The following is a 27,932-nucleotide window of genomic DNA, read 5'->3' as shown; positions in this document are numbered from 1 at the left end:
GCGGGTTGAGAACAAGGGAAGTATTAAAAAAGCTCCAATAATCATATTTGAAAGCTATGTGACCTTTTGCAGTCACTTTGCTCCAATGCAATTGAAATAAAAAAGGAAGCAACTTCACAAAAAATCTTTAAAATATTCTACCTTTTTGTATATACAGCTCCTATAAAGAGCTGTGTGTCTCCATGGTTACAGACTACAAACAAACCTGTGTAGTCTGATCTTGCAGTCATGTGTTATTCCACTCTTACATTTGTCCACTCTCTTATTGGTGTCTCTACCCTCATTGAAATACACATGGCTCTGCTACAGCTCTGCTGAATGAGCTATCCAACGTGTATACTGTAATCAGCATTAAATGCAAAGTTTTAGCAATATTGTATTCTAGATACAGACCTCTTGTCTTTTTCTTTCTTCTTGGCCAACACTCTGAGACAATCCATTCTTCTTCACCTGGAAAAATAAAAAGCTAGCCATTTATGTCCATCTTCCATCATATGAGTTTTTATATAACAACATTACACATTTGTAAAAATTGTGTATTGCAGTCAGAAAACATGCTGAACTATTTTAAAATTACATTAAAAAGATACATGTCTACCCATTACATTTTAGGGCTTTCTTGTATATTTGTTGAGTCCAGTAAAGGGTGGGATTATAAAGAGAAGAAAAAAATAAATATCATAATAGACAACCTTAATAAAATTAAAAGACTATGAAAAATTCTATCAAATGGTAAATAATAGTTTTAAGCAGGCCCAATAGACCTGAAAGAAGTGGTCACATCAAGACAACCCTTCTACATATGACCTAACAGGAGCATAAAGAAGTTTTCCACAAATAAAAGGAAAACAAAAAAAGCAAGTCTATGACCAAATCAAATCTTTCACAAAATGCACAAACGATCAGAGTGAATTTATCTTAGTCTGGACTTGTTTTGCAAATACCAAAAACATTGAAATAGACAATTCAGTAGAGGTCAAGTAACTAGAAGAGGAGCAGAAATAATGTAGGTGAATACAATCATAGAATGTCTGATTGTTACTTTTTCTCCTTATGGAGACAATGAAGGTGGCATAGAGTGTAACATAGTATGATAGGCCAAAAAAAGTCATACGTCCATCCAGCTCAGCCTATTATCCCTCCAAACAATGTTGATCGAGAGGAAGGCAAAAAAAAAAAAAAAAAAAAGACAAGCCAATTTTCACCATTTAAAAAGGTGGAAAAAACCCTTTTTAATCCAATCTGGCTATCAGAATAATCCCTGGATCAACAACCCTTCTGAAGTCATTAGTGACTATAACATGCAATATTGTAACGCTCAAGAAAGCGTCCACGCCCCTCTTAAACTCTTTTGTAGAGTTTGCCATAACTATGCCCTTAGGTAAAGAGTTCCATAGAGTCTTCTAGACCCTGCAATGCTCCCTGGGAATAAGGCATGCACAAGGGAGACAGAAAAATGCCTCCAGAGCAACACCTATCTGAAGTCCCATTCCAATAGGTGCTGTTACAGATGCATTTTTCCATCTCCCATTTGAACTATAGTAGACACCATTCGGAAGCTTGAACACCAGTCCAAAAGATTCTGTAGAACTACTATTGTGTTTCCCAGGAGTTAGAACAATTCAGATTCCTCCTTTAATCGAACATCTTATCTGATTTTTCTGACTGGCGGTTTAGTAGCTTGTGGTTGATTCTAATTCTGTACTGCAATCAGGTCTCCACGCTTTAGCCTTCTGGTGAGTTAGCGAGGAGGCCGATTTCATACCACAGATTGCCAATTATAATGTATCTACGTGACAGTTACTAATGATGGCGCTTTATCTCCGCTCCTTTATATCAGAGCTAATGAACACAGGTAGGCATTGCCCACTTTACAGTTAAGTATTCCTTGTCAGTTATACGTGCAGATTTCTGTGCCTCTCCGCCTATTATGAACCAGTTATTATGATCTTACAGGTAGAACAAGCATTAATATTCAGTTAAAAGGAGCTTTGTGAAGCAACACGTTGCACAAGAGTGCCATATAAATACAGCTAGTGTTCAAAAGAATGCAGTAAAAAGGACATTGGAGGATACAACATAATAAGAATTCAGTTTCTAATGCCAATTCAAGAGTTGGGTACAAACAAATTATCTCAGCCAGTTACCGTAAATCATGAGGTAGTCAATAAATAAGAATACATAAAAAGCAGAACAACTAAAAAGATTATAAAGAGATTTCCAAATAATGGCACCTCATATGTGAATCCAGCTCATTAGTCCTACATATGTGTTATAATTGCCCAGTAGTCTGAAGTGTTAAAGGCTCAATTACAGAACTAAAATGGCAAGAGAACTGCAGTAAAGATTGGTCTAATGCCCACAGCAGTATTGTGGCTCTATACAAGCTCTGAGTTCTACAGAACTGTAATAAGGCACCCAAAGAAGTCTATGAGGTCTTACTGTACTTCTGCACAGCTCAGATTTTATATGGAAGCATACAAAAGTTTATTCCTGTCTGATGGATATGGAAGTCAACTTGAAACATGCTCCATCCGATGCTCTATTGCAATGATATTATGTCCTGTAAGTATTTATCCTAGGGAAGAACACTACTGTCTAATGGTGCCATAAGGAGGAACCATTCAGTGGCATGTGGATTGCCAACAGCTTTGTAGTGTATATGCCTCCGCGCCAACTCTAGTTTAAAATGTCAACCTCTTTGTAATTTAAGGCAACACATTTCCACAATCGTAGATACAGATTTAACGTCGCACACAAATACATGATTATTACCCCAGAGCCAGATGTACGGGCATTCATTTATTACAACAGGTAACGTGACCATGAGTGCTCAAACAGATCACCTCTAAACTCCTTGGAAGTCACATTGTATCTGGTTTTTGCCATTAATTTTACATTTTTATGCTCAACTTATGATCCTCTCTAGCTGATATGCTTTGGATAGATTGACAGCATTATCAATTCACGTGGTCTTAATCTTATTATTCAACTGTCAATGCCTATGCAGAACAAACATTGTCTGCTTTACCTTCCAAAAAACCCACAAACCCTCTTCAGCGGCTTAAACCATTCAATAAACAGAATGAGGATAATGCAGAACTTGCCCCGTTCGATTGGACTGTGCATGGTCTCCGCATAGTCCGCACCGGCCTTTTGAGAATTAATGAGAAACCATTAATGTAAACTATGAAACTACTTAGTAGTTTGACATATATTGTTCAGTGTACAAATCCAGCATTAAAATCTGGTTGCTGTATAAAGAACAATAGCTGGAAGACATACATCACTAAGTGCAAATGGTTCAAACCGGAATTAGACATACTCCACACTCGTCTAGAAACATACATGTGCTTATAAAAACCTCCAGAAAACTGATATCAAATACCCACCTCCCTTCTCTCGGACAGGCTTTTCTTAGGCCCAGCTACGGTTACTGTGTTAAGTAGGTGTTCCCTATCGCTCAATGTCAATAGGTGAAGTTGCACAGTCAATCAAGTCTGCCATGACCAAGTGGGGTGAGTAGTGGAGACCACCCATTTGATACACTGACAGGGACCAGACCTAAGGAGAGCCAGTCTGGGCAGGTTGTTGTATGAGAAAATGAAATGGCGAGTCGTTAGTTTGCGTTTAGACCGAACTATTAACTTTCGCTTGTTTCAACGATTTTTATTTATTTATTTTTTAACATTAATCGTTCTCTCTCAAAGCACCAGTAGTTATCAACAAAGTATATAGAAAAACTGTATACATTTTCATTATGCGAAGAACTACATTTATTTCCTGTACCGGATTACCCTTTAACATCAGTGGCACGAAGAGCCATAAGTCTACTGCTAAACCGCAGTTATAAACATCTCAATAAGCATGAAGTCCAGAAAATACAACCTGCTTAACTTCACACTGCGAAAAAGTCCAGGACTGTTGGGTAATGCTGAACTGTGAAGCCATTCGACTTAGCCAGTGTATAAACTTGGGAAATACAGGACAAACAAACACGAGCTGTTTATAGATTCAAGCCCGGAACAAAAATCAATGAATGTTCCAGTTCACTTCAGCAAATATTTTATTGGACACGGCGAACTTTTTACACGCTAACTACCAACTTTCAGAAACCACACGCCATCATTTCAAGCATGCAGAATTTTCTACTATGGAAATCTCATGAAACATCTAATATTATATATAAGGGAACGTTGATTTCAGCCGTTTTTGTCAAAAATGATTGTTATTGTTTATTTCCAATCACCCTAATAAGGCATTTATACGAATTAAAAATGAGCAACTATAAAATCCGAGAAATCAGTTCTGATTAACTATAAAAAAAATGGGGAAAAAAAAGGAAAAACAAACATCAGTGCTCGGGGATGAAAGCATGGGATTAAAAAAAAAGCAAAATCAGACTGTATTTACACAGCTGATATGCTCACACAAGTTTTGTGCGTTGTGAGACGCTCAAACCTTGCACAAAAATAGACAATTGTTTGCAATGGGTTGATTTACATGGGCTGTTTTTCTCTCGCAGCTACACTGCGGGGCAGATAAAAACAAAAAAAAGACAAAAAAAAAAAATTATATATATATAATATATATATCACCTGGTCCTATTTTCATGCGAGTCTCGCACAATAAAAGTACATGCAAATGTACGGTCTCCCGCACATGGCACAGAACACGGATGCGGTGTCCATGTTTTGTGCGATGCAAATCACACCCAAGAATCTCTGATGCAACTTGCTATCCATAGTCCTATTGCACCATAGTCGGGTTCTGGCTTTTTATTGTAAACAGAGTTTGCCCAATAGCATGGTCTGAAACGGTCAAGCATTCCGGGAAGGGAAGGGAATAGGGAGGACCACTATATCCCCCTGGGAAGTAAGTAGAGTTTTATCCATTCTCCTCCTAACCATTTTTTTCATGTGCCTTAATCCCCAAGTACTGCGTTATAGGAGTTTTCCTTTTTTATGCCATACTATTACTCTGTGGCTAAGACCTATTGGACCTTTGGGACAAATCTGAGCACTCTCCAGTTTGGAAGGGGTGAATAATCCAAACAATTTAATGATACAGATCGGATATTAGAAAAAAACATTTTGACAGTGGAAGGTAATTAATGAGTGTAACAGGTTGCAACGGGAGGTGGCAAGTTCTCCTTCGATGGAAGTCTTTAACAGACATCTATCTGGAATGATTTAGGGAATCCTGCATTGAGCAGGCAGTTTGGGACCTGATGACTCTGGAGGTCCCTTCCGACCCTACCGTTCTAGGATATTATTATTCAAGGCTTCTTAGGATTGGAGGTGTGAGGTTTGTTCTTACGGACATCCTCATTACATCTTTCGAGTTCCACTTCTTTTTGCACTCACTTTTATTTCAGAGTGCCGCCCTTCCACCGATTATTCGTTCTTTTCTATTACTGAACATTAGTTTAATAAATCTTCATGAAAGTTGCTCCAAAACCGAATACAAATCAAGGTAGCTATGAATCCACACAACAAAAATGTCCATTGTAACTACAAAATTTGAGTGCTACTTCAAGAACACTTAAGGAAACATCAGAGGAAAAACTTGTTATTTTCTTTGTGCTAGCATCAGAGGTGTTTAGAACTAAACATATTCAACACGAACAGGGGCTGTTCTGGGTATCTCTTGCCTATTGAATAGTCTATGTACTCTACTGCAAACATCTTTTAGAGAGGATCTAGAATACAGATACCTGCAGACAGATTACAAAACCATATTATTCTAGAATGGTGTCCTTCATACTGGCGTTTACCACTAAATTGAAGCCAAACCCAGGCCTACAGTTGGCCATAGGTAATGGAAAACTATGGAATTGGCCAACAATCGCACACAGTTCAACTGTTCCCCAACCTTTTCTGTTGTTGGACAAAACAACCTTTGTTCCTAGGGAGATAAGTGTTGACACGGATGTCTGGAGTGGCATTATGCTAAGTTTCAGACCAGCTCTCACCATCAGCTTAACGAGCTGACTCTTTACCCGCATTAACCCCAGCATACTGATTCTCGCAGCTGCACGAGGAGTCACTCGGCTTACGCATCAATGAAGAACACAGCTAACTGCGAGAATTAGTGTGAATTGCAGGACACACTGATCATCAACATTTCAAATAAACCCCAGCATCTCTGATATAGTAGAGGGCACATAAGAAATCATTCACCAGGTTGCCACTGTTCACTAGTCACCCATGAGAAAGCAATCCAAGATGGCAGACAATTTTCTGTAGCAAAAGAATGTAGGTAGCCAAAAAGAAAAAAAAAGTTGATCTCCATATGTGGGCAGCTCTATGATATTAGCCCTTTAATTTATAAGCTTTTACAGGCTTTTGCATTTTGCATGTTTACTGCTGCTCCTTATGGTAAATCACTGTAGAATACATTTGCATTATATAATTATCATTGGGTTATTATAATGGAGAAGGTATGAAAAAGCCTACAGATAATCCACAAACATAATCATACCATAATATGGGGAAACAAGCTAAATTGACTCTCATTATGACATTTTTGTAAAACATGGATTTAAAATCCCATTCAAATTAATGGGATACTTTTGGATGCATATTTGACGACAAATTTTATGCAGAGTTTGTATGTAATCATCATTTCATGTCAAGTCCACAGAGAAATCCACCATATGAAGATAGCCTAAAGGCTCTGTTACACAAGCGTATATCGGCCGCCGTTTTCACGGCCGGCCAATATACGCTACGATCTGATGCATTGGATTCCAATGCATAAGATCACATGTGTGTATTCCCGTGGCGTAAAAGTGCCCGGCCGGGGCACTATAGCCCGGGCACTTCCACGCCGGGCCGAAAAGATAGTCCTGGAACTAGTTCTCTGGATGGAATACATCGGCCGTTGCATGGGCTCCTATGGGAGCCAATGACAGCGGTCGGAGAAGGGAGGTGGGAGGGAGTTTAGCAGCGTGACTGCTAAACTCCCTCCCTATTCTCCTCCCCTCTGACTGTTTGGGAGGGGGTGGGATGGGGTGGAGCTAAGCCAAGCTCCACCCCCTTCATGCTTCTTGTCCACAGCCAGCAATGGGAAGGGGCGGACTAGCTCCGCCCCTAACCCACCCACTCCCATTGCAAACAGCCATAGGGAAGGAGAGAGGTGGTGAGATGGTGAGGGAAGGGGAGGCAACGGCATTGCGGCCTCGGCGTATATGTGCCAGGGCCTGTGCCATCTGAACAGGAACACAAACATTAGATTTGTGCACCTGTTCACGTGTTTCTATGGTGCCTATGGCCGTCTGAGGTAGCCTTAAGGATGCTATAAACACAAGTGCTAAAGGTAATGCTTGTGATTTACCACTAACTACAAGTCTAGGTTCCATCTCAATTTGTAATAGGCAACAACTGTGTCACCAGTGTTGTATCATAATAGAGAGCGCTTCTGATTAATTGGTAATAAAAAGCAAAACAAAAAGTTTTCTTACAACTTTTCCGGTGCAATTGTTCTGTTTTGCGCGTCTACACATTAAACCCCATTGACCCACACGAGTATCCTTCTTGGGGTCTTTGTTTTGATTGATTGGCTAGGATGCAAAACAGCCAATGTCTAAAAATTATCTTTTTTTTTCCCTCACAGACTTTCTAAAACCAGATATCCAATCCATTTTTAATCAGTAGATATGCAATCCTTTTACATCTGAGCCCAGAAGTAGAAGATCAGCATTGCTGGGTCAGTGTGTATTACTGTTTTGCGCTTGTATATGAGCTTATGAATTGAGTCATCAGAAATCCATGTTTGTTTTTTTTATTTTGCCTTCTTTCTGGACCAGCGCACAAGTTTCTCACAGACAAACACACTGGATGCAACACGTTATTTTGCTTTCCAGGTTCTGATGTATCAGAGATTTCTATTCTAGCGCCTCCAAGTATGATTTAATTCCCAAAATCCAAATCAAATCAAAAGCATATTTCACCGGTCACATCAGAATATCCGTCGACAATCTGCTCTTTGTTTGAAAGTCACAACATTACATTCAGTATCCAGTGCCGTGACGTTTGGACAATTTAAAAGAAATTCTATACCTCATTTACACTCGAGACCGTCTGCCTCCAAGAGTGAGAATATCTAACCAAAAGCCAAAATAATAATTTACAATCTCCATAAGTAACGTTAATTCAAATCATCATGGACTTACAAACTTTACCAGGCCATACATTTGTCATTATTCTTTTGACTCAAACATACGAAACCCTTGTATTATACAGATAGCACATATTTAGGCCACTGTCACATGGCCGTATGTTGGTCCGGATTTGTAAAGAGACCTGAAACAGAAAAGATGTGCAAAATCTTTCCATTATACCTTTCTCTCTATAGGTTCCACTTTTATTTTTGGCCTAAATGCAAAATACTGACCGTAATATGCAAGTGTGAACGTGGCTTTAGGAGCAATACAATTTATTTGAGGCATTCATCTAGAGGTCTTAAATTGCAAACAGATTAGAAAAGTACAGAGGTAATAGGAGGAGAACTTGACTTGCGGGGGAAAGGGGTGCTGTTGCAATTAGTGCCTCCGAGTCTCAAGATGGCCATGTTAACCAATCAAGAAGCATATTGCTTCCATTGTTCATTTTACTATTATTTTTTGTTTCGATACTTTATTTAAATTTTTAAAATTTCAGAACAGAACAGAACATGCTGAATCAGTAGGACATCAGATACAGAGAATGAAATCAGCTGCTGTTTTCATTAAAAAGAAACAAAAACAAAAACATATAAGTTGATGATGGTATATGATCTGGATCCAGTCCTAAAGCATATCAAGCCAAATATTCTTGATACAAAAGGTTAAAGAAACAAACTATTAAGAAAGAATAAAATAGATGAAGTGTTTAATACCAGGTAGTTAAAGTGTTTTTATATAGCATGGGTATTTAAAGGAATGCGTCAGGTGGGAATATCATAATCAATCTTTTATATATTGTCCATGCTTTCCATATATTATGAAAATTGGGAAATGGCAATGTATTACAAGCATGCATTCTCATATATGTAGGTCTGGTTGATCAATGCAACTGTTTCACCAATGGTGGGAAAATCAATAACTTTTACGATGTTTCACTATGACCAAGTTTGATAAAAGGCAAATAATTTGCTTCCTAAAATTGTATATTTGGATGGGATTGCATGATAACCCAAATTTAATTGTGCTGATGAGAATTTTTGGATTGTGTAACCAACCAGAGATGAAAATAATTGAAAGGCAGCATCCCATTATTGCTGGAGAAAAAGGCAACTACCAAAATACGTTAGTAATGTACCCATGTTGCCACAAGTCCTCCACCAGACAGCTGGGCAATACGGGTGCATTTGGGCTAAACGCATCATTGTGTAGTACCATCTGAAACTTATCTTCATTAGCGTCTCAGTATGTGTGAGAGCCCGTTTCCATTCCTCATTATTACAGTTAATGGTTTAATTCATTCTCCCATTCCTTAAACGGGTATGTTTTTGAAAATCTGAACAATCTAAAAGCCCTTTAATTCTCCTCAAGAATAACGTAAAATATATATAAGGTACACTATAATCGTGAAGATTTATGCTTAAGAAGGAAATGTTGTATTTGTAAGTATTTATAGAGTCCCCTGAAATTTGGGAAGTACCAGTATGCAGATCAGAGTTGTTCGAAAGCGATAAGAAGTTCTTCTTGTGAAATGTGTGTAAGGCTGAATATACCCTAGGAAATCCATCTAGATACGTTCAAGTGAGGGATAATTTGCTGGAGTAGTTCAACAGAGACAAAATCCTTTTTAGAGGGATAGATTGAGGTTTTACCATATTGTGTAATTTTTTTCAGGTTTTTAAAGATATATATGATCAGTGTGGAAAGTGAGGAGGGTAAGAGGAAGATTCCATAAAATGAGCACCAGCAAAGATTTGGTGGAAACAGGAGATGCTAAACCATTTTGGTTTTTCACATGCAGGTTTTTTCTGCTCTTTTGGCCTTATTATTATCCTGTCTTAGTTTTCTCTTGTTGGGGCAGCATATGTGAACAAAACGTCCATTTTTCCAGAAAAATTAAAATTGAGTTTTATGAACCGGAAAAGTTAAAAAAGTCAAGCCAAAGACATATTAACCCTGGGCAATAGGGGTGAGGGCACAGCTTACAAGAGTTTACATACTATAAGGAAGCATGCACGTAGGATACTATACATATACACGTAGAGCTGTGTTGATCACCAGCCGTGTTTGCAAATAAACAGATAAGAGGCATGATGTGGTGTGTGGGGGATATAGGGGAAAAAGGGGGTCAGATTTCCAAGGGAGAGTATACAATACATGCAGGGTAGGTGGAGAAGAGTTTAGATTAGGAAATATAGTAAGGCCTCCATTAAAAGATGCGTTTTTAGAGTATGCTTAAAAGCTGTGGGTGTTGAGAATTAATCCACTTGGCTGGGGTAGCACATTCAGGAGAACTGGTGCTACGTGGGAAAAATTTTGGAAGCGGAAATGGGAGGTCCAGATTAGAGAGGAATTCAGTCTAAGGGCCTTAACAGAGCAGAGAGCACGAGTAGGGCAGTAGACAGAGACGAGAGAGGAGATATAGGGTGGTAGACCGAGATGAGGGTGGTGCAGCACTGTTATATTGTAATCTGTATTTGACGGGTAGCCAGTGCAGTGACCAACGCAAGGTGGAGGCTTCAGTGTAGTGGCTTGACAAGAAGACAAGCCTGGCTACTGCACTCAGAATGAATTGGAGAGGGGAGAGTTTAGAGAGGGGAAGCAAGTTGCAGTAATAAAGCAGAGATTGGATAAGGGCAACAATAAGTTTTTGCAGTTTCCACAGTAAGGAAAGGGTGGATTTGTGAGATGTTTTTGAGGTGCAAGTGACTGAATATGGGAAGATCGATCAGAATCAAATATGACCCCAAGACCGCAGATATGCTGCCAAGGAGTTATGATGGTACCACAGACTGAAATGAAGAGCTATCAGATTTAGGTTGCTTAGTAGATGGCAGATACACAAGAAGTTCAGTTTTAGACAGACACACAACATAGTGTTAGAAACAGTGAACAGACAATCACTGACATTTTGTTGAAGCAAGAGGTGTGATGTCAAAGGAAGAAGTATATCATTTGGTAACATTAGCATAAACATGGTATTGAAACCCAAATCTACTGATAGTTTCCCCAATAAGGGCCATGTAGATGGAAAAGAGGAGAGGACTAAGGACAGAACCACGATGAACTCAAAATACAAGAGAAAGAGAAAAAGAAGTAGAGCTGGCAAATGATACACAGAATGAGCGGTCAGAGGTGCGGAAGGAAAACCATTAAAGCGCAGTATCCTTAAGACCAAAAGAGAAGAGCATATTGAGGAGGATTTGGTGATCTATGGTAACCAATGTCACAGAGAGATCTAGGAGGATCAGTAGAGAGTGGTCTCCGATCGATTTGGTCATCAGAAGACACTTTAAGAACGATTTCAGTAGAATGCAGATAACGAAAACTAGACTGTAAGGGGTCAAGGATAGAGTTAGTTTCAAGGTACCTTATTAGACGAGACATTCCAGGATATAAAGGGGAGATGGTTAGTAGTTAGCAATACAGGTAGAGTCAAGAGACTGTTCCTTTAGTAATGGGGATATGACAGCATTAGAGATGAGCGAATATACTCGTTTCGAGTAATTACTCGATCGAGCACCGCGATTTTCGAGTACTTCCGTACTCGGGTAAAAAAATTCGGGGGGCGCCGGGGGGAGGCGTGGCGGAGCTGGGGGTAGCAGCGGGGAACAGTGGGGAGCCCTCTCTCTCCCTCCCCCCCCCCCACTCCCCGCTGCAACCCCCCACTCACCCACGGTGCCCCCCGAATCTTTTCACCCGTGTACGGAAGTACTCGAAAATCGCGGCGCTCGGGCGAAAAAAGGGAAATGGCCGAGTAGGTTCGCTCATCTCTAGACAGCATGTTTAAAAGGAGGAGAGAAAGATAGCTGAAGAGAAACAAGTTAAATATAGTAGTGACCCTTGTATTAGTAGTGACACTTAAGGAGAAGAGTGGGAATAGGGCCTACAAGTAGTACGGCAATATTAAGACACACAAAATGCAGCTCCTTTAAACCGGATTCAAGCATAAAGTTGAGATATTTACACGCCAACCAGATAAAATAATCCCATAAACACAAGTGACAGTCTCATTTTGAGTCCAATACATAACATAATTGCTCTGTCCTAATTGCTCTATGTCTTTGCTGGAAATATTCCAACATGCTCTTATCTGCTTCAGATGGTACCAGGGACTAAAAGTCAATGGGAAATTCACAATACACAAAAAGCAGACGCTTGGAAAGAGTACTTACAAGGAGACAGCTGTTTATATGTGGAATCCCATCATTCTCCAGTCTTCTTGGAAATTTCATGAATTCTTATTTTGTTATGAAATAAATACAGGGAATTAATGGAAATTACTTGACTTGCATAAATGGGATGAACTGTAAACATGGAAACCAAGAATTTACTTGGGGCATTAAAGGGACCCTGCCACATTACAAATGCAGCCCGCTCTGCCAACAGCATGTTATAGAGCAGGAGAAGCTTGGCTCTTCATGCTCTATAACATGCTGATCAAAGAGGCAGCATTGTAGCTGCTATGGCTCCAATGAAATGAGGGGAAGCAGCCCTGGCTGGTCCATCTCCTAGGTTGTTGGCCTGAATCTATGTAGGATGACTTTCTACAATGCAGCTTCATTATTAACAAACCACAGGGTGAAGAATTAAGTTCACAGGGTTTGTAAGCCTACAGGATTTTTGCAGCTTCTGATATCTCAGTTTAGGTTGTAATGCATTTTCTACATTTACATGTTGGTCTCTCGAGGGTGTCTTGAGCCCGGTTGCCTTGTGTGCATGCCCTCACCCATCCAGATGGTCCCAACACCTCCTAACAGTTTAGTCAGAATGGCCAGAAAGCAGGTAATTTGTAGATACAACTATCCAGCTTCTCCCATACCAATGATGCGCCCCTCTCAACCTCTCTTAACTGGGCGACATCTCTTTCATTGAATCATAGAGACTTGTCTAGCGGTCAACAAGCTCTACACAAGCGGAAAAAAAGGTCCACTACAGACAAGTAGTCTCTGAGAGCCTTTTTATAGGCCAAGAGTGGAACCACTATTAGAGCCTCATGTGACATCTAATCACACCACAACTCTAATTATTTAGATATCTGCCTGAGATGTAACTGCATGCCGAGTTTTCCAGCAAAACGACAACTTCTTCTAGGGACTTTTTTTTTTCTTTTTTACAATGAGCGTACTATGTGTGTCATTATAGGCTGTAAGGCTGCATAATGCACTACACATATCTGTGTGACTGGCAGGCTTTGTGCCTTATCTATGTGCAAGTATAATACTAGGTAGGAAACCCCCTACCCCAATATGCGGTAGGTGTGCGAGTGGTTGTACATCAGTATTTTGCACCAGTGCAACCTCCTCTGTAAAGCATTACTGCTACAAAGCGGTACTGGTACCTGCCCTTCTCCTTCTGTATCAGTAGATCAGTACGTTGGGCCGCCCTCTGTAATTATTACATACACGCATGACAAGGTTTGATACAAAGGTGTAATGTTTTGTGTATATTCTATACTCAGTATTCCTTTTACTTTCATTGCACATTATGTTCATTTAGACATATGCAAATATTAGTAGTCCATAGTCCAATATGAAAAATTGGAAGCCACATTTAACACAACCTTCCAAGAGCCAGTGCATTGTGTAGCGCATAAAACTGGACTATGGACTCAATTAGCATAGAGACATACAGGCAAAATCCGTATACTGACACCAGTTCACTCTCTACTGCCTAGGTGAGTCCTGTCACCTCCAGGTTTACAAATATGCCATATAAAATACCAGAGAGGCTGTATGTCCTCAGAAGCTACCATTTTACCTGTTATTCTACTATCTACTGTTCTGCAATAAAAAGACAAATTCAGCACAAATGTTCACTTATCTGCACCTGTGAAAAACCATAGAAGGTCAGAAAGGATAAGTGAGAACTGGATCAGTTCCTGTTAAAAAAGTTGTGTAAAACTGTGTAAGACTGAGTTCACATTAGCGCTTTTTCAGCGATTTCCGTTGTACAAAACAGAAGTGAAATGCAAATGAATGGAAAGCAACCTCATCATTTTGCTGGATCCTTTAATAAGACAGAAAGTATGCTTTTCATTTATTTCTTTCACTTCCATTTTTCAGCTCAGAAATAAAACCGGATACAAAAACATGAAAGAATAACGGATGGCTTTCAGTTTTTTTTCCATCTCCCATTGACTACAATGTAAAAAGAAAAAACACATTTGTTTTCATCCATTTTTTGAAGTGGAAACAAAAAGTACAATGTAAAAAGCAGAAGAGAAATGGACGGAAACCGAGGGTCTTCAGTTTCAATTCATTCTTCTTGGCAGGAAAACAAATGTGTTTTTCCGTTTTGCTGCTCCTGCGACGGAACAGAAAGACAGGAAGCAAAAGCGCAGGTATGAAATGGGCCAAACATAAAAAAAATGGGGCAAAACTTTGCAAAACTTTTCCTAATCGTATGCTATATACACAGATGTACTGGAGACTTCATACGAGTTACAGAAGCAATGCAGAGCAATCGGTTACATTAATTACAAGATGGATAATGACAAAGTCCACGGATGCTACATCTTATAAACAGACGCACCGTGCTTCATTTCTATCCAGCCACCAGAGCCCTTTCAGAGACAAGATTCCTGGGGCCAGGTCTCTCGCGGGTAATGGGGATGAATGCTAACTTGGATTTGTGACCAGAATAGTGAAATCCAGGTCTTGGCTCACGTCCATGCTGCCCTCCACAGAGCTGGATACAACCTCCATTCATTCAGCCAGTTCTGCAATTATTATTATTTCCACTGAAGTTTTAATGGCTTAAAATGAGCAAATGGCAAACTGACACGGAAAGAGATTTATTGATCCATTTATGAAAAACCTCACACCAGATTTCATTTGAGCCCCACAGGTATCCATACAGCCAATTAAGGGAACATCTGTCGACACTAAGCACACACAAGTTATTCTGTTACATGTGCTCTTTATGGGTTCTGCATACATTTTTTCGTCATACATGTAACATACGGAGGCTGGTAACCAAACACTATAGGTGGCAGGGAGCCACCTTATAGGTGCAGCACACTATAGGGGAAATGTTCTTATACCAGTGTTTTAATCTGTCAATTTAACCCCTTAAGAACCAGGGTGTTTTGGTCCTAAAGGACCAGACACTTTTTAGGGATTTTACCCATGTGGTGGTTTTATTGCCCTATTTTCTTTTCACTTCAGCTTCCAAAATTATTGTTGTGGATTTTTTTTCACGTGACGTATAGGGCTATATTTTGTTTTTGCTTTATTGGGGGTAAAGAGCTAAAAAAATGTTTTTTTAATATACAGTCATTTTTAAAATTAGTATATTTATGCTAATATAAAGTACGGGAATGGGTTCCTCATTTTGTTTCGGACGCTTTGGATTTGTACAGTTTTGGCTGTGAATGATCGAGCACTGGCTGTGATTGGCTGACGCTCGATCCAATCACAGCTCTTACTTACACAGCGCTGACAGCGGGGGATGATAGAGCCGAGCAAAGAGGACGGCGGGGAGTGACAGCGGAAAGAATTCAAGCAGCCTGCAGCACCACTGCCAGAGACACAGACGTCGGCTGGGAGGGGAGTATGGAGATTTGTTGTTAAGCCTTCCCTGACTCGAGTATAAGCCAGGGGGGGCTTTTCAGCACAAAAAAACGTGCTGAAAAACTAGGCTTATACTCGAGTATATACAGTATTTTTGTAACTACTTTTTTTTTTAACTATCTATGTCCGCCATGATTTCATATAAGACCTCTGGGGCACATTCACATTCTTTTTTTTTATTACACACTTTTCCACTGTAGCTGGGGAATCCATATGAGCAGCATCCATAGGATGTCCCAGTTACAGGGGAAAACATCTTCCTGTAGTGACAGTAGTTACTGGCAGAGCTGATCAGGGTTGCTAGTACCACACAGCTCTGCCATAGCAGGGGGCACCCAGCGGTCACATGATTGCCAAGTTGCATAGTGGAAGAAACACTTTCACTTTCTTTCTTTAGTACATAGCACCATGTAGCCTGAAAAGCAGAAGGTAGAAGAAGTTAAAAAACATTTTTCCCTTCACCTCCGGGTCCTTGGCTGTGTCCGACAGCCAAGGACCTGACCTGCTATGCTTAATTGCACAAGCTTTAATCCTGTGCCGTACTTCTGCTATCCGCTGGGATTAAAGCCCCAGACCAAGCTCTGTATATTTACCGCGCTTCATCCTTAAAGGGTTAAGTCTAAAGTACACTGAAGTGAAGTGTACCAAATCCAATAAGAAAAAAATTTGGCATACGCCTGGCTAAACTGTGCAAATGAATGTGAAGTCTACAATGGGTCCGCAAAGTCTTTTTGTAATTTGTTAGGTTGTGGTATTATTCAAAGTTAAAAATGCCAAGTTTTCCCCATCATTCTGCACTCAATACCCCATAATGACAGTGTGAAAACAGAATGTAAGAAATATTAGTATTTTTGTTAAAGAATGAAAAACTAACATTTTACGTTGTTTCTATACCTTAATTGGAGTCACCTGCGGTAAATTCATTTGATTGGACATAAAAGATATACCTCTGTCTATATAAGGTCTCACAGCTCACAATGCATATGAAAGCCAAAATCAAGCCATGAGGAGGAAAGGACTGCCTGTAGAGATCAGAGACAGGATTGTGTGGAGGCACAGATCTGAGGAAAGCTACAGAAAGAAATTGTGCTGCACTGAAAGTTCCCAAATGGAAGACGTTTGGAACAACCAGGACTCTTCCTAGAGCCGCCGACCCACCAAACTAAATAATCGGGGAAGAAGGGAGTTGGTAAGAGAAGTGACCAAGAACCCAATGATTACTCTGGCTGAGCTCCAAAGATCCTGTGTGCAGATGGGAGAAACTTCCAGAAGGTCAACCATCACTGCAGCACTCCACCAATCTGGGCTTTATGGCAGAGTGGCCAGAAAGAAGCCTTTCCTCAGTAAGAGACACATGAAAGCCCGCCTAGAGCTTGCCAAAAAGCAGCTAGAGGAGTTTCAGACTGTGAGAAACAAGACTCTCTGGTCTGAAGAATTGAAGATTGAAATTTTTGGCTTCAGCTGTAAGTGTTATGTCAGGAGGAAACCAGGCGACGCTCATCACCAGTGCAATACCATCCCTACAATGAAGCATGCTGCTGGTATCATCATGCTGTAGGGGTTTTCAACGGCTGGGACAGAGAGACTGGTCAGGGTTGATGGAAAGCTAAATGGAGCAAAGGACAGAGATATTCTTAGTGAAAACCTGTCCTGAGCAAAAGGGACCTCAGACTGGACAGAAGGTTCAACTTTCAACAAGACAATCACCATAAGCACACAGCCAAGGCAACACAGGAGCAGCTTAGGGACAACTCTGTGAATGTCCTTGAGTGACCTGGCCAGAGCTCTGACTTGGACCCAATCAAACCTCTCTGGAGAGACCTGGCCGTCCACAGCTGGCCCCATCCAACCTGACAGAGTTTGAGAGGATCTGCAGAGAAGAATGGCAGAAAATCCCCAAATCCAGGTGTGCAAACCTTGTGGCTTCATGCCCAAAAAGACTGGAGGCTGTAATCGCTGCCAAAGGTACTCCAACGAAGTACTGCGTACAGTGTCTGAATCATTGCTTGTGAGTTTTTCATTTTTCAGAAATCTTTATACATTTTTTAAAATTCAGTTTTCACTTTGTCATTATGGGGGACTGAGTGCAGATTGATGGGCAAAACTTGATTTTTTTTTCATTTGCACAAGGCCATAGAGTAATAAAATGTAAAAAAAAAAAAAAAAAAGCGAAAGGGTCTGAAGACTTTCCAGGCCCATTGTATGTCATCAATGAGAAGATTTTCATCATCATTTCCGCCAGTTTCTAGTGTAAATAATAGTAAATCTCTCAGGCTGTGAGGGTCACTACTATTGTCCACTTTCAGGAAAGTGGCGAGTGGGCAGCAAATAAAATTTTCGTGTAAGTACAATCAAGGAATCTTATCAACGTGCGGCAGAAATAATTCATAGCATAAATTAACCTGTGTTTTGTTGTTTTTTAAAGGGGTATCCAACCTTTTAAAATTGGTGAATTAGAATAAGCCATCAATATATTAAATCGGTGGGGATCCACTGCTCAGGAGTGACGGGGGCGCAGCTCTAGTGGAAGTACTACAGCCTCTTCAATGTTTCCATCTGAGCACCACTGTGGTCGTTCTCAAAATTCAGAATTATTTATAGTGGGTGTTCCGAGTACTGCAGGCGTCTTCCAATGAAGTGAATGGGACAAGCCTCAGAACGGTGGCTATTAATAATATGGCATCCCGAGTATGAAGAGGTTTGTGTTCCGATGTGAACACTGAAGAGGCTGCAACGCTCACTCCAGGACTGAGGCCTCTTCACTCAGCTGATCACCAGGAATCACCCGCGGTGGACCCCCACATTCGATCAAAGGTTGATGGCCTATTTTGAGAATTGGGCAGATCCACACCCAAATCTGCAACGTATGGCCGTACCCTAAAAACAAGTCATAAGGCACAGTTGACACTTTTCATAACATTTTCTTTTTAATGGATCAATGGCTCCATTCACATCATATTTTAGCTGTAGGTTTGACCTAGGCCCGGCTCACACGAGTGTAAGATTACGTTATTACGCACGTAACCTCCGCGCCTGTGATGCGCGATAATTCGCAGGCAAATACATTGCCTTACACGGTTTCACTCACATTTGCGTGTATGCATTGCGTAATATGCGAGCAAAAACAAGAACGCAGCATGTTCTATTCTGCCATGCATTGTGTGCGAAAGCCAATTGTTCTCTATGGGGGTGCAATCAATGCCACCTATACACAATTTAAAGCGACAGCGTGGAAAATTTAAACAAACAAGAAAAAAACAGAAAGACGGAACATGTCAGCATGCGTGAAATACGCCGTCATGCGCAGTACAATATCATCGCTGTGATAGGCCGGCTCTACAGTGGTAAAACCCTACGTGACTCACGCAGCGTTTTACGCATATGGTCGGGTGAGCCCGGCCATACACTATAGAACAGGAAACGCTCCTTATAAGTCTAATGTACGCTGGCTATTAGTCAGACACGCCAAGACTATGCTTTTGCTATATATATGCAAAAGTCAGCATATCTGGATACTTACGGACGTTTACAAATACGCTCGTGAAAGAGGTCGAACAAGTAAAAACCTGACTTGCCCTTGTAGTTGTTAAAGCAGTCATAGGAGGACAACATTGCTCACTGGTGTCATTATGTATCATGCCTTGGATGCCCCCTGCACCCGACTCCGGTGCCATCACCTAACTCCAAGAACTTTTTTTGATTTACCCTTACTAAACCGAAGAAATCCACATTGTGCCAGAAGTAGTTCTACTTCATCGATGTATAAATAAAAATCTGACCAAATAAACGGTCTACTAGGCAGCGTCTGTCATAAGAGAGGTTCACACGGGGGACACAAGAAATAAATGATTGTTAACATACGTCTCCCATCATCTGTAGCCGCTGTTCTCCAGCACACGGAGTGCAGAGACTGGCTCCTGCTCAACTAAAATACAAGCTTCTTCCAATGGCCTCAGCATTTCAATAACCTGTTAACAAAACCCATTGAACGGTGTGCTCTAAAACTTCTCTCTGCTACCGCAGAACTTCCCAAGGTCTCTCCAGCATGCGGCATCCCCTCCCCTCCCCTCCCTCCACAAAGGCTCACTTTGTGGGGCACGGAGGGACAAAGGATGGGCGCCCTGCAACCTACTCCAGCCTCTATTCATTCAACTATGGGAAAGAGGTTTCAGGCAGAGAAGCCGCTCCACTACTGGCTAAACAGATCTTTTTAATTCTGTTACTTGGGGATTTCAACGTATGTAAAAAACATGCGAGTCACATATATTAGGGAAATAATTCCCTAACTTTTATTTCCAGAGACGTTCCTCATTGCTTTCCTAATAAATTCTCACATTCCTTCTGCGTTCCCTGTGAGCGGTGGCTGTGACAGGACAGGGTGCGTCTAATGCGCCACCAGCAGATTACTGGTTGCCTCATATGGCAGTCTGTATTTTATTGAGGAGGTTGTAAACCAAGAACACAAAAATAAAATTCACCTGCACCCTATGAGGGGATGCTCTAACACAAGCGCTCATATTTCCCCAGTCTGGCAATTAGAGCTACTACACGAGTGTGAACGGTACTCTAGTAATAGTACCTGTAGACTGCTCCAGCTTGTAACACAAGCAATTCAAGCAGATGCAGGAAGTCAGGCCACCTACTAGTCAGAATCTGCAAATTTACCATAGTCACTATTTGAGGTTTATTGCAGATATCAGCTTGCAGCTCACTGGCCAAACACAAATCCTATAGGTACAAAATTCTTTAGGTCCTGCTCACATGGGTCTGTAAATGGTCAGATCCCATGCCGGATTTTCCTGACGTGGATATAATATAATACACAAAATAACTCTGAGCCTCAGGGCTCTACTGCAGATGTGCAGGCAGATCCCTATATGTATTAGCCTCAGTCAATGGGTAAAAATCATGTGCGGCCGCCAGACAAAATCCATGCCAATTCTTTTTTTTCACAACCCGCATTCAACAGAATGCTATGATGGTGCAGATTTCTCTGCCAATTTGGGCACATAATTCGCACCCAAATCTGCAGAGCAGTTACACAGTTTGAAGAAGGACTTATACTTTTTAACTACTTCAATCTTGCTTGCACAATATGAGATGTAGTATGTAACACAAGTAGAACGTATAACAGATGTGTAGCAGGGACTACTTTATCGCAGCCACTCTCTCTTTAGCTGAATGTGTGCATTGATGTACTATATTGGGAAACAGATAAGACAGAGATAATTAGACCCAGTCAAGGGAAATCTGTGCAAGCTGAGGACACGGACTTTAGGATGATAAGAATGAAGAGTGGTTGAATATTCATGTGGAACGCTATACACTATTCACCGAAAGCTCAACTGCAAGAGAAAAAAATTTAAGTATAAGCTCCCGCTCTAAGCCAATGGAATACTACACGGGTGTCCGACCCGCAGACAAGGATAGCTATGAATGCGGCCCAACACAAAGGGGAGGCTGAATTTGGTGGAGGCGAGACCGCAGGTGGTAGCTGTCAGCATTATAGAGGATGAGGCAAGGGAGGGGCATTTGCAGCTCTGTGACCATTTAACTCACCCAGTCACTCCAGGGCCGGCATGTCCTTCCTGCCCTTCCGAGTCCCGACTGCTCCTATCCAGTATTGAGGCGAGTATTCAGGCTTGCATGGAGAAGCAGGCACTGTCTCTAGTCTAGAGTTTATATGGCCGGGTGGCATGGGTTATTTAGAAGATAATGGGGGTTGTTTGGGGACACATTGGAGGACAATGGGGGTTGTGTGGAGGACCATGGACAACGATAGGGGTTGTGTGGAAAACAATGGTGGTTGTGTAGAGGATTATGGGGGTTCTCTGGAGGACTGTGAAGGGCGAAAGGGATTGTTTGGAGGACTATGGAGAACGATGTGGCTTTGTGAAAGATTGTGGAAGACAATGAAGATTGTTTAGAGGACTGTGGATTAGGATTGTGGTGTAAAGAATCCTGTGATATCATATGTCCCAGAAATCCCTGGACTGCAGCAGACGGCAGCGCTGGATCCCAGCATCCATGGAAGGGTAAGTATCTCTCGGTTTATTAATTTATCCCAGGGAGTCCTATTAAAGAGGGCTTGTCCAGTAACCGGACAATGCCTTTAACATGGCTTATCTATGTGAAAACATAATACTAAGCAACCCCCCCCCCCCCCAACCTGTGGTAGGCTTCAGGGGCTGCTCATTAGAATTTAGCAGCTGCTCGATATGCATTTGGTCTGCATGCTGCTGGGAAGCAATGTTTTCACCTCTCTTGTATTTATATACCATCATATCAAAAATCCCTTTTCACTATAAAGGTGTTGTTGCATCTAATAAAGCCTTCTGAGTATACGACAAAAAGTTCTGCAAACATATTCACATCTTACCACTGACAGCTGACTCCACGTGGACCTCAAAGGTTTATACAGAACAACAATGAGATCTTCTTTTGGCTCTTTGCAATCGGCTTCCTCATCGGAGTCAATGTCTAAAGCCTTCTCCTTGTAGTTTTGATACAGGACAGCATTCTCTGAAAAAAATAGGGGAGGACATATATTAATAAGTGGAAAGTGTTCTACAATGGGAACAGTACGTCCAAACATCATCCATACTGGGGTAGTTCTACAGCATCTGGTTTCAGTGTTCTTCTGTATCAATAGTACAGCATTTCTGGAAATTTTACTGGCTTAGTGCCAAGATAAAAATGTCCAACAGAGCTTATGTTTATATACAGGTTTATGATAAACCTCCTCAATTATTAATGTATCGCTTTGGAGAGGGGAAATAACTACTTTTTGTAATGCCTCTGTCTGGTACTTCATAGAAATAAGCTGCAGTACCAGACTCAGCCACTAGAAAAAGTTCACAAACAAAGGAGGGAGCTTGGTGCTCAGGCTCTTCCTGACTGCCAGAGGGTTCTGAGAGACGAAGACCATCCTAAAGGTCCTTTTACATGGGCAGACTATCTGTTCTATGGAGACAACCGATTGTTTGTCCCACTACAGCTGGGGGGAGGGGGGGGGGGGACGACACATACAGCCAACCAGAGAGCATTTATATGCTTCTCGAAGTTACATGATTTGGTGATGAACAGGCATTTGCTTGTTCATCAACTGATCATTCATTCATTTGCACGACCAGAACGTGTTCATAGGACGGTTCAGACTCAATAATTGGCTCGTGTAAAAGGACCTTTAGGATAGGCCAACAATATTACAGTCCCAGAAAACCCCTCTATTATTAGTATTGCAATTTCATAGCTCAAACGTACTGCTCAGCACTCTACAAGGAGTGTTTTTATATTACTTAGCTCCCAATATGCACTTGTGTACCAGGTCTATGTACTATATAACCATTCTCCCTCCATTCCTCAGAAATATGCACAGATTGGGGAAGGGTGATAAGTCGCTGCAGTACAGCCCTGGCAGTGGGTTACATCTCTAGTGCCTAGGGATAAGGACTGGAATTGTTGAATCCAACAAGGCCAAATCCTACTTTTCCATGGCAAAAAAACGTCAGGTGAGCAATTGTCAGGTCACATACACATTAGATTGTTAGCTGCATCCACCGAAAACAGAAAATTGGCATCTTTGTGGCAAATTTAGATTACAATATCTAATTGCAGGAAAAACCAAGAAATTATAGTTAATCCAGATACCACATGAAAATCAATGCTACCTTAACCAGGTGGTCTCATGAGGACGTCCCTTTACAAGCATTTGGACATGATATGGCGTGATATTTCAGACAAGCCAGAGACTGCTCAGAAAGAGCATCTATGTCTGCTCTCTGGTGGACATGACATGTCCATGTATTACATGGTCAGCCATCTTTATTGGAACGAATATTACATTTTCCCTGCAGAAACCAGCTAGCTTAGCTCGCCACCAGTTACTGAAGCTGGAAGCCACAGCGATCAGCTAACTGGCAGCCGTGCTTCATTGCCAAGAGGCGCGGAATATGGAAATACCTATCCAGGAGCAAAAGAGATCTTTCCAGCATTGCAGGAGGGTATATGTGCGGAGCATGCTTGCTTCAGCACTAAAATAATCAAAAGGTAAATTTGCATAATAATGCGTTTATTCATTGGTGGCAATTTAAAAAAATGCCACAAATGACTTAATGCAGTGATTGAAGTAAAATAAATCAGTCACTAAAGGGTCCCATGACTTCTGTACGGTAGCTTGATGAATTGCCATTGTGCAATAACAATGGGTTTGCTACCAGCATGAGGACACTCCATCTCAACAGTGGCTCGCAGGTCAGTTTGAGATCCGCTGAATGGGACCGCATGGCCCTGTAGTTTGGCCAGCAGGTTCCCCACACATGACCCCTCTGGAAGTTCTCCTGTAGAGTCACCTTGTAGCAGGTGTCTACGACGGATATCCAGCAGTAGCCTGTGAAACGATGACCCCAGAAATGCTACAGTCGTTAATCTATATGATGCGAGTGAAATGGAGCCAGCATAGCCCATCTCCGGAAACTCAGAGCTCAGTGGCAAACTTCATGAACACGGTGATAGAATCCCTTTCATGGTGCGTTCACACGTAGCAGAAATGCTGCGCATCAGAGGCAAAATTTCCACTTCCAAATCTGAACCATTGTTGACTGGTATTCAGATACGGAACCACAGCCGATTTGAACCCACAACGCTGCTCCTCACTCCATACTGTACCTTCACTGCAGCGTACATCCCTCACCCGGCAAGCAATACTAAGCGCCACTACTAGTCAGGTGGGCGCATCACCTGACCAGTGGTGGCGCATAGTAGGGCTTGCAAAGTGAGGGATGTGCGGTGCAGTGAGGGCTCAGTATTGGGTGAGAGGAACGGCGTTGTGGGTTCAAATCGGCTGCAGACTCGCAGTAGGATACCAGTCAAAACCTGCACCAATGGTGTGGAAATGCAGTGGATTTTGCTACGTGTGAACATACAATAAAGGAGTTCCCAAGGACTAGAACATCTGTGACTTCATATATTTTATAATCTAACAATACAGGTTTCTTTATGTAATTTACTAATCTATTAAAGGGATTGTTCGGTTACCAGACAACATTCCCAAGATTGTTGCTACTGTGTTATAACAACAAAATAGCTGCCCATACCCATCATCTGCCACGAGGATCCAGCAGTGTAGCCCCACCATCCTCCCGATAATGTCGACACATGAAGTCACCTGACCGTTGCAGCCAATCAGAGGCTGCAGCATCACTGGCTGCTCTTCTAGCATCAGCGCCCACACCCTGGACACCATGATGCCAGGAGTTCAGAACGGTGACCCTGCAGCCGATCCGTGGTCAGGTGACTTCCTGTAACGATATCTTCCACAACAAACAGCAGGAGATAGTCAGGGCTACAGCACCAGATCCGCGCGGCAGAGGATGGATAAATACAGCTTTTTTTGTGTAATTGCAGCCATCGAGGACATGTTGTCCAGTAGCTGCACAACTCAGTTAAATATTAGGGATTATTCCGATTGCCAGATTGGAGTCAGGAAGAACATTGGCTTCTACCTCATTGGGATTTTTGCCTTCCTCTCGATCAACAAGGGGGAGGGCAGTGTTAATAGGCTAAATTGTCTTTTTTCAGCCTTACATACTATGTTACTATTTAATCTGATCCTGTTGTTATACCACTATCACAGTAACCCAACGTCACAAGTAGGTACTTAATAACTTTTTTTATTGCATTCTGGGTTCATGTATTAAAAGAAAAATTTAAAAAAAAAAACGTTAAACAGTTGTGCTGATGCCATGGCTGCCGGCATTCATCTCATTTTCTAAGCGGTACTGGAAAAATGAGCCATGAATTCTGGCCGCTTGCTGTGGCTAAGACAACCACTTTGTCTCAATTTTCATACAAGAAAAACATTGATAAATCAGTTAGCTGTATGACACCAAGTAATATTAGGTCATTATAGATCACCTATAGAGGAGGGACGTGCTGCACGTACACTGAGCAGCGGATCTGGCTGCACACAAACAAAACTATTGTGATAAATTGTACTGTCGCTTTTCTTGTACTTTACACTTTGGGCAAACGGCCAAGATCTGGACGGCATACATTCACAGCGTGTTTGTATGGGAGCCGTCCCAGCCTAGCAACCACTTCAACTGCACTGCACGCCGCTACATATACCATCTCCCTGAAACAGAAAGTACACTATATGTAGCAGAGGTAAACATCACACAGTAACAATAACACAAAAGTAACAGATTTGAGTCTCTTAAAGGGGTAGCGTCACTCATCTGGATCCGTTACAGTGGTACTATATAGGGATTTTGTAAAGAGGACAGTTACATGAGCATACTGATACCAGTTTAGCAACATTGTTACATTCTGAAACATATCACATAGGATATAATCGTCAGCAGGTGGTGGTTTCATTTCTCTGAAGGTAATCTGCATGGAGCTGCTGCTGGGATACGCCATGCGATACAATGTTTGGGAGAATACTGTCCCCTGTCCTGAAGCTGGGGGGACCTAATGCTGCATAATCCTCTGTTCACACTGATTTATAGCGTCTATTTAGAACATAAGCCACGCTGCTGTGCTGGATCCGTCCTAGTAGTGAAACCTCATAGAGGCTTTGTTCATCCCGTCCAGTGGATTTCAAACTGAGCTGCGAGCCACTGATGGGTGAGACGGAGCATCATCATGCTGGTACCAAACCCGTTGATACCGTGCAGTGCTAGTCATCAACGTCCGCCATGTAGAAGTCATGGGACCTTTTAGGTGACCGATTTATTTTATTTCGCTGATTGCATTTACTCATAAGTAGCAATTTAAAAAATGCCACAAATGAATTAATGCATTATTATGCTAATTTATCTTCAATTGATTCTTTTTGGTTATTTCAGCACTGAAGCAGCACATACCCTCGTGCGATGCTGTAAAGATCTCTTTTTGTTCCATGAAAGGAGCTAAGGAACAAAAGTATAGAAAGTACCAGATGCAGCATAGGATCCCACAAAAGGTGCTCAACAGACCCTATGGACCGATTTCCAACAGGACGCCCTGCATTTTATGGGACTGAATACCACAGCATCCAGGATCTACTACCAGATCTGCAGTAGAGGTGTAGAATGGAGATTCCGACACAGATGTGAACACAGCCTTACTGACTGAGGTCCAACAGGGTCCATCAAAGTTTCCATTTGTGTGTCTAAAAGTGACAGAACTCCCGATGCAACCACCGATGGAGGCTCACAGCGATAATGTGAGCAAACACTAAAATGCAGGGTTTGTAGAAAGCATAGTAGAATGACAATCCATATGGGCCTGCTAATGGTTGTCATTCAGCATTTCTTGAGATAGTGGATATCAAGGTAAGGCCGGCTGCACACGACCTTGTCAGATTCCACAGCGAAATCCAGCTGTGACCCAGCATACATGCAAAATCTATATTGGGGATGACCACGGGAGCTTGCAGGCAGTTATGCACAGTCCAGCCACTTAGCGATGATGCAGGTACCTACAGCCCATACACAAAGTTAATTATGGATGGGCTGAGGGTCAGACGGCCTCCATTGACTTCAGTGGAGGCCATCCGCAGCAAAATAGAGCATGATACGATTTTTCCTCTGCTCGCAGAATACACAATCCGTATTCGCGCGTGTGAAGAAAAAAGCGGAAGTACATACCTTTCAATGCATGCGATTTGCTGCAGATCCTCTGTGTGGACGCCAATAGGAATCCAGTTGTGTGACGTGCATAACATTATATTGTAATAGCCAAGTAAGGGAGACATTGCCTGCAGTCGTGAGCAGCACTGCCTGCTTTACTGACAGACAGCCTCAGGACCGGCTCCAACTGGCAAGTCAGACATCAACATATTCCAAGTCCTGATCAGGCAAAACAAGTTCCGATACGGTTTATAGGAAATATTCGGTGACCTTAACACAGATGTTTGGACATTTAGAGAGAAGAGCCAATATACCTGCATTAGTAGAGGAGTGATCACAGAACAGTCTCCTCAATGTCTGGCAGGCGGTTGCACAATAAGGTATCAGATAGGGCACGGGACGTGATGTTCTACAGCTCTACTGTCTGCATACAATATGGACCGGAGCTAAACAAGACTAAAGAAGGGAAGGAATGCCTCCCTCTCCACGTATGATGCCGGTGGAGGCACAGAAAGAACAGAATCACTGGAAACTCTCGCCAATTTTACCGTGATTACAGGAAAACTATATTAAAGAGTT

The 27,932-nt window shown here is 41.7% G+C and overlaps 1 protein-coding gene across 1 annotated transcript in view; it reads right to left on the bottom strand.

Moving 5' to 3' along the window:
- ARHGEF26 (Rho guanine nucleotide exchange factor 26) overlaps positions 1-27,932 on the bottom strand; it is a 129,284-nt gene that overhangs the window by 91,802 nt on the left and 9,550 nt on the right. The window contains exons 4-5 of the mRNA XM_066600111.1: positions 22,118-22,260; positions 394-450 (exon numbers count right to left, since the gene is read on the bottom strand). Coding sequence (XP_066456208.1) covers positions 394-450; positions 22,118-22,260 — 200 coding nt within the window. The remainder of the gene's footprint in view (positions 1-393; positions 451-22,117; positions 22,261-27,932) is intronic.

This window comes from Eleutherodactylus coqui, chromosome 1 (genome assembly GCF_035609145.1).
Source record: "Eleutherodactylus coqui strain aEleCoq1 chromosome 1, aEleCoq1.hap1, whole genome shotgun sequence".
Classification (NCBI taxonomy): Eukaryota; Metazoa; Chordata; class Amphibia; order Anura; family Eleutherodactylidae; genus Eleutherodactylus; species Eleutherodactylus coqui.
The sequence above is the reverse complement of the archived record's forward strand: the minus strand, read 5'-3'. Positions and strand labels throughout refer to the sequence as shown.